The 12,315-nt window shown below is 37.3% G+C and overlaps 1 protein-coding gene across 1 annotated transcript in view; it reads left to right on the forward strand.

Annotated features, from left to right (window-relative positions):
- The window catches only part of LOC148943518 (chorion peroxidase-like), a 353,933-nt gene that overhangs the window by 26,148 nt on the left and 315,470 nt on the right, over positions 1-12,315 (forward strand). The window contains exons 4-5 of the mRNA XM_089101768.1: positions 3,138-3,228; positions 8,675-8,866. Coding sequence (XP_088957894.1) covers positions 3,138-3,228; positions 8,675-8,866 — 283 coding nt within the window. The remainder of the gene's footprint in view (positions 1-3,137; positions 3,229-8,674; positions 8,867-12,315) is intronic.

A 12,315-nucleotide genomic window follows, 5' to 3' on the forward strand; every position in this document is an offset into this window, starting at 1 on the left:
ATAGTCGAAAGTGATTAGTGATATTTTTTGTTATTGCTGTTGTTTAGGGCACTTCGTATCGAAGGAGTTGTCATGGGAACTTCGAAAAGGGCTCATTCGATTGAAAAAGGAAAGGGCTTGTGCCCTTTTTAATAGTCGAAAGTGATTGGAGGGCAACTAATCCCCCTTCCACTCCCACCCTCCCACGCCCACCCTCCCATTATGTTTAAAAACTAAATGTTGCCTTAAGATTAAATCAAAATGCACTGTAATATTGCTAATTCCCAATAAGGTATCTCAGCAGTATCCCAAGAACGTTATGTTGATTGGATGTGTTTGGGAGAATGATTTGCGTGGGGGGGGGGGGGCGAGTTGATTTCCAGATAGAAAATATGTTTTTGAGGAGGACACTCCCTCACAACCCTCAGGACTCCCCCCCCCCATGCACGTCATTCCCCAAAACACATCCAATCAAAATTTTGAGATAGCCATTTTGTTCGGCGTAGTTGATTTCCAGATTGAAAATATATTTTTGAGGAGGACACTCCCCCACAACCCTTAGGGCAAGGGTTTTAAGTTATGCCCTGGGGGCATATAAGGTTTCTATAGAAGGTGTTGTCGTAGAAACTTCAAAAAAGGCTCATTCGATTGGAAATTCAAAGGGCTAGTGCTCTTTTAACAGTCGAAAGTTATTTGAGGGCAACTACCCCCCCTCTCACGCCCACCTTTTCTCCAAACACATCCAATCAAAATTTTGAGACATCCATTTTATTAAACGTAACTTGAATCGAAAAAAATAACTACAAAAAAGAGTTTGGGTATCACCTTACTGCAGAAGCTTAAAACCCCGAACGAACAGAAATTAAAATTAACTATCTTACAAACATAAAGATAACCGGTGCCAACATAAATAAATGAATAAATTATATAGCTTCAATATTTTTTATTCTTTTTCCCCCAAGAGGTGCTTTATATGCAAGGGTTAAAAATACCATTTTGTTAAAAATAGTTGAAAGGTTAAGAAACAAAACTCTGGCGTCGACAAAACCCCCCAGGGCCCGGGGGCAGGAAGGGATTCTCGTAAAAAATTCAGAGAGCGCTCATTTGATTGGAAATTGGAAGTTCTAGTCCAGCTCTTAAGAGTCAAAATTGATCTAAGGGCAAATACCCCCCCACGCCCTTTTTCCCCACCCCTTCCTTTGAACCAATTCTGTTTATACCTGAAGGCAAAATGAGAGTTAGAATAAGTTGGCATTAAAACATACCTATTAGGCATCTGCTCTCCTCCCGCACAAGGAAAGAAACAGAGAGTGTAAGGCAGTGGCGGATATAGGGAAGGGGCGAGGGGCGCCCCCCCCCTAACGTAGTCTAAAGTAATGCAATTTACTTATTTTACGCAAGATTGCGTTAATTAAACTTGCTATTTTTTCAATCCATTCATTGTTGTCAATCGCTGTCCACAAGTTATGCAAGCTGTCTATTGTTTGCACATAAGGTTTTTATCAAAGAGGTAATCGTATACACTTTGAAAAAAGCCTCATTCGATTTCAATTGAAAGTTCTAGATCCGTTTTTTAAAGTCAAGAATAATCAGACAGTAACCAACCCCCCCCCCCCAAGCCATAAAAACTTGAAACCTTTTGCAGTCAAAACGAACAAAAATTAATTAAAAAAACTTTCCGAAAAATAAGTTTTTCAAAGAAAAGTAAAGGCCATTTTAAAATTAAGCTCTGCATATACAAATACCTTTAAAAATTCAAACTAAAAACGACCAGAAATTACTAACAAAGAATAAAGGAAACCCAAAACGAACAGAAATTAAATAAACAATCATAGCAAAAAACACAACAAGTAATAATATAAATGAATAAATAAAGCGAGTAATGCTTAGATTGAATATGAAAATCAAGCTTAAAACGAAAAAAAATAGTTTGCTATTAAAGTATAAATGAACTTAAAACGAACAGAAATTAAATAAACAATCAATGCGAACAAACATAAAATATATATTAATTTAAATGAATAAATAAATCTTAAAACAAGTGAAACTTAAATTGAATATGCAAATAAAGTTTGAATCAAATAAAAATAACTACAAACACTAGTTTGGGTATCGCCTCACAGCAGAAGCCTAAAACCTACTGCGTCTTTGGCGCTTTACTGAAAACGAATTATATTACAAATGTTTTCTTTTGTTCTTCATATTGAAGATAAATATTAAAATTACAGTGAACTGATGAGCTTTCAGCAAATTAATATCATTATACATAAAATATTCAGCTTAATTTATTAGTTCTTTCAAAGATTGGTCAAGACAAATATAGTTTCACTACAAACAAAATTTGGATACTGCCCCCTTATTTAACTGTAAAAACCTAAGGCCTTCTGCATCATTGGCGCTTCACTGAAAACGAATTACTCGTATATTACAAATTTATCCTTTTCCAGTTCTTACGGCATTTAAAATGAAAATAAAAATTACAGTGAGAAAAAAAAAAATCTTGAACTGATGGGTATTTCAACAATTATTATCATTGTATAACTAATTTTGAATTTGAGTCTCTTTTTCTTTACAAGACTGTTCAAGACTCATATGGTTTCCATCAAGGCGCCAATGACGCATTAGATTTTAGGCTTCTGCAGAGAGGCGATACCCAAACTCTGGTTTGTAGTTTTTTTTATTTGATTCAAACTTGATTTGCATATTCAATTTAAGTTTCACTCGTTTTAAAATTTATTTTTTAATTTACATTAATATATATTTTATGTTTTTTATCATTGATTGTTAATTTAATTTCTGTTCTTTTTAAGTTTCATTTATACTTTAATAGCAAACTATTTTTTTTAGTTTTAAGCTTTATTTTCATATTCAATATAAGCATTACTCGCTTTAAGATCTATTTATTCATTTATATTATTACTTGTTGTGTTTTTTGCTATGATTGTTTGTTTAATTTCTGTCCGTTTTGGGTTTCATTTATTCTTTAATAGTAATTTCTGGTCGTTTTGAGTTTGAATTTAAACAGGTATTTGTATCTACTGAGCTTAAGTTTAATATGGCCTTTAATTTTCTTTGAAAAACTTATTTTTCGGAAAGTTTCTAATCCTGTGCGTAAAGGTATGATTAAACTATTTGATAAAAAAAATATTTGGTTTTAGCATTAAGAAGACCTAACACTGAATGGTCTCAAGATGAGCTAGCTACAGTTGGTGAATTATTTTTAGAGGTTTCAAAGATACTGGCAAAATAGTAAGTACATTTTGTTTATTTTCAAGTATAGGCTATTCTTTAAGGTTTTTATTTTATTGAGTCCATCTGGAGCACTTTTATAGCCTTCACAAGAAGTGGGAGTTAAAAATTGTCTGTATTAATCAAGGAAGTAGTAACGAAGGTCTTGTCAATCTTTTAACTTTTTTTTTTTTTTTTTTTTTTTTTTTTTTTTTTGCAGAATTCTGAATCTTTACGATCTATTCTCCCTTTTGTTTTTACTCACTGAGTTAATTATATTCTTTGGTCAATAAGCTCGTTCTGTGTCTCAAGGACGTCAATTGTTTTAATAATTTGAAATATATTATTGTATCCGTTGTACTTATTCGCATTTGAAAAGAGACAATTTTTTTTTTTTCGTTCTTATCCCCCGCCGCTTCATATGGAAGGGTTGATAGTACGAACCTAGAAGCGGTTCCATTTGATGGGAAATCGAAAGCTCTAGCGCTCTTCCTCAGGGTTGAGAGGGATGGGGGACAAACAGCTTCTTCCTATACCAATTTTTGCTATTAGATCCCCTGCGATCCCCCATGACAATTTATCCAAATTTTGAGAGAACCGTTTTATTTAGAATAGTCTAAAGGTCCAATGAATATGCCTGCAGGGATGGCATGACCCTCTTAGCCGCTGGGGCAAGTGCCGTAGACTGTGCATGTTGTCAATTGCTTGCAGCTGGGCTGTTTAGTGGAAAAGGTCGGGGGTATGTTTGAACTTGGGAGTCCAGTAGGTTAAACCTTTCCTGTATCGTTTTGTCTGGCAAAATTATCATACTTTTTTGTCGGGGGGTGTAAACAGGGTAAGAAATTGACGTTTTTAATCAGTCTGAAACTTGCAGCCGTAAGTTGTTGGGCCTGGAGGGGCCTAATGTACAAACAAATAATTAAGGACACGCTGGCTAAAAGAATCCCAACACAGAGGGAAAACTAGGGAATAAATATTAGTTCCTTCCACCAAAACAGGACAAAACAGGATCTCGAGAACCGTTTGCGGTTTAGTTGTTGTTAGGGAGAAGAATGGGGGAGAGTGGGGTTAAAAGGCCTCAAATGTTGAGTTGGGGGAAGTGTAAATGGCTGAATAATTATTGAAATCCATCCATCAAGACTTTTTTCCACTATAAGCTCCTATGGAACTTATAATCTATGCTGGTTTAAGTAGCGAGGTAAGTCGAAACGCACTGTTGGCTGCCAGGCTATGGAGCTTCCAATTATGTTGGGGGAGAACAGGAGGTGGTTAAAAACTTATGTCTCCGATCCACCTAAACGTATTTGCACTGTAAGCCACTATGAGAATGGGAATCTAGGATGGCTTGGGGTATCAAGTTGAAACTTTCAGGGAGTGTTAGGGAGGAAAAATGTAACTCAAATTTTGACCTGAGGGGAAAAAGCAGAGGAGGAAGAGGTTAAAGATGTTTTTCACTGATCGACCTAAATTTTTTTGCGCTCTAAGCCTCTATGGGACCTATAATCTATTTACAGTTAAGTAACAAGATAAATCAAATGACATTATGTTCCGCCAGATGATCAGGACGGCGTTTCTGCAATATCCTGGGGACAACTTTGGGGACCAAGTTGAAAATTTCAGATAGCGTTGGGGAAGATGGTGGATCTTGAATCTTGTCTTGGGTGGAGGTGACAGAAGGAAAGGATCGAAAGATCTTGACTTTTAATCTGTTCAAAATTCTTGGAACTATGAGAACTGAAGATGTAGACTAAAAGAAATCAAGTGCACTCAGGTTATCAAAATAGCGTATTTGCGTTATCTCGAGAAATCGAGCAGAAATTCCTAAGGGTGCAGGGGGCCAAGTAGATCTTGAGTTTTCATATCGAGGGAGGTACAGAGATAAATAAAAATGTGCCTCGTATCCAGGTTATTAAAATGGCAAATCCGCAACGTCTCGGAAACGGCTCATGAGGATCAAGCTGAAACTTCAGAGTTTTTTTGGTTTGGGGATAGGAAGCAAGGGACTTAATTGTTAGTATTTAGAGGGAGGCAATGTGAGGGCTAACAAATGAGTGTCTCCGATATGTCTAAAATCTTTGGCGCTATTAACCACACTGGAACTTTGAATCTATTCATTGGGAAGTAGAGAGATAAATCTAAAACCAGTACAAAGACATTAAAAAAGCGTATTTGTAATACCTTGGAAACGACGAACGGGGGGGGGGGGGGTTGAGTTACAACATACAGAGAGTATTTGGGGAGGACAAGGGCCTCAATTATTGTGTTTTCGAAGAGGCATAAGAGTGCCAAAATATTTTTTCTCCTAAATATTGGCTCGTCAGAAAAAGAGCTGGTCACGAGCCAATAAAGCCAAAGTTAGTTTCAAAATTGCTTTCTGCTGGGGGGTTCATCTATCCAAGAAACTGAAAAATGTCATTTTCAAGTCGGTTGGAGAGATGAAACTTAAGGCCCCGTTTTTGTGCGTTCTGAGCCTTTTAATCTTTTGATCTCAAATAATAAAAATATAAAAAGTTAAGTAACTGACCGGAAACCAAGCATTACGAGTCATACCTGATCGGGAAGAATTCAGGAGCCCATTTTTGGGCGAAACTAATTTTTTTTTCCATTTTATTCTCTCTATAAGTGCCCCCTTGACCCAACATCTTACGCATATAAATTTTAAGTCATTGAAAAACTTAAGCATATTTGAAAATTTTAAGTATATTCAAAGGTTTTGATGCTTCTGTAGGGATCCTGGTATACTTGCTCATTTTTTAGCACTTCGGGCGCTCGTAAAGGTGCTTTAGAGTGCCCACTCGGCATGCTTCCCGTCATCATTAGATTATCCGTGCCTTATATACATTTCCTCCAATTTTCGTGCTTTTTGCCAGAAATGCACGATTTTTATGCTGAACAGTCCCGGTATCTAGTTCCTTTGACCCAGTATGCATGCCTAGTAAATTGCCAGCCGATCAGAGATAGAACAAACTTGAGGTAACTTTTGGCGTCACGAATCAATGCAACCATTTTTCGATAGCGTTAATCTTCATGATGAACCCAATACTTTTGTACTACATTGTAATCAAAGGTAGAAAGTCGAGGGATTGCTTTATAGCACCTTTGCAATCGCTGAAAAGTGCGCTAAAAGCACAAAACTCGTCTGCTTGTTACAGAAAGTTCAGATTTGGTAGAAACACGGTTTAAAATACCGAGAGACGAGGGGTGTTAGAAGAAAGTAAATCTGTAATCCAGAATCCGGTCCTGAGATGTCTTAATGCCGACTTCAAGCGCGGCATTAAGAAAAATTTATAAAACATTAGCTTCTTAAAACAAGCGATAATTCGAAATGACATCGAACATGCAATACGAAGCGCGATTTAGAGCGTCCAGCAGGTCCCACGACGCTTAATGACACTGAAAGAATGAAGGATTTCGATCACACATAGAGGCAGTATATGGCAATTTTTCGGAGATGCGCAACCAAAAAAGCCATTTCTGATTGCTACTTTAGTCGACTTATCTTGATTGTCATTGTTATTGGAAAATGGAATACAAAATAAGGCAATAATTATCACATAATGTGGTACTTCGTTGAGATATCAGATCACATATTGAGCAACCGAGATTCTTAGTTAGGCTTAAATCTTAAAAGAGACATCAAAATACATAATACATACAAATTCATTATGCTTGGCAGGACCCATGGCAAGAACATTACTTGGTGCACTCAAGTGAGCTGCTCTTGCAGTTTCAGCGCCTAGAGCAGTGCGTTTTGTAACTGCATCGTAGAAGCTCTCGACAGGCAACAGAACCTTGGGGCAGGGTTGACCATCGGGGAGCCCAGAGCCCATTGTGAGTCTTTTACCTTCCGTAATCGTTGGGGTTCTTTTCGGGAATAATGACAAGATGAGAACTGGACGATACCTGGGCTTGAAGGTAAGCGTACCGAATCCTTTTTTTGTAAACAGATACTTCCTCAACTTTTTTTACCGACTCTTACCATAACCTGTGTTATGGCACTGTTCGCTTCCAATACTTTCCAAAACCCTCATTTACCATGCCACAGGAATGTGGAAACAGTGTCGCAGCCACTTAGAGCATGGAAAAAAAAGCAATGACTGCGCCTTTTCTTCGTCAATGGCAGTTGCTATGTCTTAAGCGGGAATATAGCGGAAACTCTCCCCTTGGGTGTATGCTACGTACAGTTGATCAACCCCAATAAGAAAGTACTTTGCAATGAGCAGAACAACTACATATGAATCAACAAATTTGACAGCGTTGAATTTCGTGTTGCATCATGCTTGATGAAACCAGTGTAGGACAAGTAGGACAAATAAACATGCAAACGTGATCTTACTTCTGGCAAATATGCAAAATTCCACAGTTTTGTATATAGGAGCTTGAAACCTCAATGGTGGGCTGTCTGGTATGCTGAATGTGATGGTATGATTTTCAGTAGGCTTACTTGATGTTTTTGGGGTGTTTCCCCCTTTTCAAAAATTTAGCAAATTTTTTCAGGGTCGTAACTACTTATGGGTAGTATTAAGCTTGATGAATTGTATATATTTTGAATAAGCCCAAAAATTTGATTCTTTTGATGTATCCATTATTAGCAACACTCCGTTTCTTAGAGTTTCGGCTACTATTGAGCCGCATCGCTCCTTGCTTAAAGTTCTTTACCGTGAACTGTTTGACCAAAAATATTGGAGGGCAACTAGAACCCCTTTCTACGCCCCCTATTCGCCAAAGACGTCTGATCAAGATTTTGAGATGGCCATTTGATTCAGCATAGCTAAAAGGTCCAACAATTATGCCTCTGGGGATGACATAACCCCCTAAATCCCCTTGAAAGGGTCTTAAGTTACACCAATTTCCCAAAATACAGAAATTAATTTGTATATGGGGGGAAGGGCTTCCATCTCCTGAACTCCCACTCTCTACGCTAAAGTTTTGTAGTGCTTCCAAAAATCACGCTAATTCAGATTCAATGACCCTTGTGTTGGACAAGCCGTTCCTTAAGAATTGGGACAAAAGAAAAACTTTATCGTAAAGAGCAGGGGCTTGAGGAAGGGGCCCCCCCCCCCCCCGTATATATAGAATAATCTAATTTTGTTTGTAAGTTTTAATGTTGCTCTTTGCTTTCATTTAAAACAATTTTTTTTATCTATTGTTTGATCAAAGATTGTGTTCTTTTGATGATGTTCAATTCAATTTCAATGTGGGAGTTAAAAATCAATCATCACTATTATTGTTAAAACAAATTTCAGTATATCAATTTATGCATCTAGTTAATTGCTTCAGCAGTAATAATTTTCAATATCCTAACTATGCCTGTTCTTGCGAATTAAATTAATTTTTTTAATAACAGATGTGGTTTAGAAATAGGAAGCAACAACGAAATTTATGGTTCTTTTCACTTTCCGTGTCCTGTTTGCTACCAGAATGTTAAAAGAAATAAAGAAAGTATAATAGTTTTTGAGTTTTCCAGCTATGGGCTAAATCCTTATCAGATTGTTGAGAATTTGCCGCTGCTAGACACATCACACACCGATTTGATTCATTTTTGCCCAGACTATCTATCGCCTATAAACTGCTATCCTGGAAGATATCGTCGGCATGATGGCCTTTGTAATAACTTGGAACATCACACATGGGGAGCTCGACTCACCTCATTTAACAGGTAGGTTGTGAGTGGAGTCAACGACTCGCTTGAATTTTGCACGCTTTTCTCATATTACAAAATGCCTTTCGACTACACCTTCTCTTCTATTTTTTGGTAGGAAAATGCTTTCCTTTTCCGCTTACTTTCCTTTTTTGTTTAGTTTTCACTTGTCATCGTTCAATTTAATTAGAGATAGGTCTCTTGATTTGGCTAAATTTTCTGAAGATGAAAAAAATTAGTAATTGTTAGAAGTATAAAATAATTTCGATGAAATATTCAGGGTGGATCGTTTGCTTGAGGGCAGGTATTTGAACAAGGATGAGTTTCCGATTCTACCAGTTATATTGCGTTAAGACCTGTGGCGTAGTTCCGTCAAAATCCTTGGGGGGGGGGGGCAAAGTTGGAACCAATTTTCCCAAATCAAGTGAAAATGACCAGGTGAAAAATGAAACATGAACCATATAGTACCATAAGGGCAAATTAGTACTAAAGGAAACTGATCTGTTTCTCTGGATGCTTGAATTATGCAGGCTTATCTTAGTTTTAAAAAAGATTTTTTGCAGAAACTAAAGTTTATCGGGGGGGGAAACTGAGGTCAGAAGGAGCAAACTGAGGTCTGGAGGGGGAAGTTGTCTCTCCCTTCCCCTGCCCAATAGTGACTTACGCCCCTGGTTAAGCCACTAATTGTAGATTTTAAACGTCAAGAAATGATGTTACCAGACATAAATTATATTATGCGTCACTAAACTTTGGACGTAAATCCTATTTTTAAGCTAAATATCAGAAATCATAATGCTTGTTTTTGTGTTTTGTCAAAATTTCCTAGTCATTTTACTAATACCCAGATGACCTAAGCATGAGCCTCCCGTTTGTTCGCGCAAGTATTTTCTGGGGAGGGGGCGAGGTTGAACATTCTCTAGATGGTAGGAGGTTAAGTTTCTTTTGTAATGAAGTATAAATATATTTGTATATCCCCTTCCAATATATTTTAGGGATCCTAGGGGAAATGGCTAATTATTCCTTATGCTTTTGTCGGCTCCTCTGCCCACCTTCAAAAATATGCAAGGATGATGAAGGCTTAACGGAAATATTGGACAACCTATTATTCTTGCCCAATTTCGTGGACAAAAATTCTACCCTAAAAATTACAAAAATTAATTTTTATTTTTTTTTTTTAATTACAGCTAAACCATTTTCCAACTAGAAATAACGCACATGGCCAAAAGATTGCGGGTTAACCGGTTATTCGTCCATTGAATTTGATTAATTAAAAAAATAAATTATTTCTAATGAAAGTAAAGAGTGAAGATGAAACTTAAAATGAACTAAACTTACTGCTTCGCAGTTTTATGCAACATATAAACTAACCCAAAAATACTCACTTTTGGTATTTTCTATTGTTGTAGAATTCTGAAAAACTAGTGCTTTACTAAAAACACAAAAACGACGCATCGAAGTAAGACTTAGAGCAGAAAAATCTTCAAATAGCATGCAAGAAATTAAAGACTCAATTATAAAGATCTCAATAGTCTTTTACTAAATATAAAATAAAAAAAAATACTTCACAATTTTAATTCCCTAAAAACATGAGCTAGTTTAGTTCTTAATCAGTCAAAACAAAGAAATATTTAATGGTTCTAGCTGTAATTGCTAGACGACTGTAAATTTTTAGGATAGAATTTTGCACTGAGTTTTGAAAGCTTGAAGGTTTGTTCGGTATTTTTGTTTTGCAAAGAGGGGTCTTTGAGCACTACGAGTAAAAAAGAAAAGAAGTAATTATCATTATATTTAAAATTAAACAAAAATAATTGGATAAGAAATATAAGTGGTCCTATATTAGAGTTCAGCCTTTACCCCCTTAGTCAAAAGACACTACTTCCATCCAGGTTGTCATAAAGGTGTACCTCTAATATCTTAAGAACGGCTAAGCGTATTAATTTAAAAGTGTCAGAGAATGTCGAGGAGGATTTAAAGTCTCGGGAACTATTCAGGGGATTTTGACTAAGTCAAAAGACACTTTGAGGGTTCTGGTTTTAAAAGGCGCACATGTTTTACCTTAGGAACGGCTGAGTAGCGTTGTCTACGAAATGTGTGTAAACAAGGGGTCAACCTCAGACAAATTGCCATACAAAAGATTTTTTTCTTTACCCGACTAAAAAAAACGTGCTAACTCCGAACTAAACAGACTCCGTCTGTCACCTTAGCTCTTTCTTAAATTTGAGGTTATTGAGGTTGTATGAGTTTAAAGTATCAAAAAATGTTAATTGAGTGATTACCAGAAAATGTGATCAGATGTGGCATTTGTACGCTGTTTTTTTGCTGATGAAAGTAGAAAGCTATCTATAACTCCGAACGGGGCACCAAATATGGGCATAGCCTCCCTAGGGATATGGAACACCTGTGCTGTCAGTCATTAATCAGATTGTTTCCGGGGAAGTTAATCAATGTCTGACAGATGACGTCAAGTTAATTAATGTCTTTGGAGTTCGACCAGAATTGTTTCCGGGGCAAAGTTTAGATCACACGTGACAGATGATGTCATGGTTGATTGATTTGACACGAAAGGGGAATTAATTTGTTGTTTCTAAGGGAATTATTGATTCACGAAAGGGGAATTAATTTGTTGTTTCCAAAGAGAATTGTTTCCGAGCGAATGTCTATTAATGTCTTTGGAGTTCTACCAAGAGAATTGTTTCCGGGTGAATGTTTTGATCTTAGCAATGAAGTGATTAGCGCGCGAAAGTAATTTCAAATGTGAAAGCACAGAGATGTCAAAAACAAAGGGAACTCACTGAAATTACGTTTAGGGACTATTTGGGCGAAACCGTCTTAGACATTGTAGGGAATTATTTCGGCGAGAACAGTTAGAGACATTTTAAAAGATGATTTTAGAAAAGGTTTTAGAAGAGAATTTGAGGGTGAAACTGTGGTGGTTATAATACACAAGTTCCATTTGAACAGTGTCGTGAGGTCCTCTACCCCAACCCAAAGGCCCTCCCCCCGTCCCCAAAGGTCCTCCCCCCGTCCCCAAACGTCCACCCGGCTCCCAAAGGACCCCCCGGCGCTCAAGGGCCCCCAGACCCCCAAAGTCCCTCTCCAGGCCCCCAAAGGCCCTCCTCCAGTCCCCAAAGGTCCCCCGGACTCCCAAAGGACCACCCGGCCCTCAAGGGCCCCCCAGACCCCCAAAGACCCTCCCCGGGCCCCCAAAGAGTCCCCGCCCCATTTTGTTAATAATTTTTTGTGCACTTTATTATATATTTTCAGAACAAGTTCCATTCTTAATGTCATTCCTTAACCCATTTTTACAATTTGAAGTACCAATCCTTTCACCACAACTTTACTTTATAGCTTTTTGGATACCCCAACATCAAGCAATAGTTTTCAAAAGACATTTCAGAGCAATTTGATTTCTTAATGTTCATTCTAAACCCATTTTCCAGCTTAAAGTACCCATCCTTTTCACCCAC

This window comes from Artemia sp. Qi Xiang Cuo, chromosome 15, assembly GCF_049724085.1.
Source record: "Artemia sp. Qi Xiang Cuo chromosome 15, ASM4972408v1, whole genome shotgun sequence".
NCBI lineage: Eukaryota > Metazoa > Arthropoda > Branchiopoda > Anostraca > Artemiidae > Artemia > Artemia sp. Qi Xiang Cuo.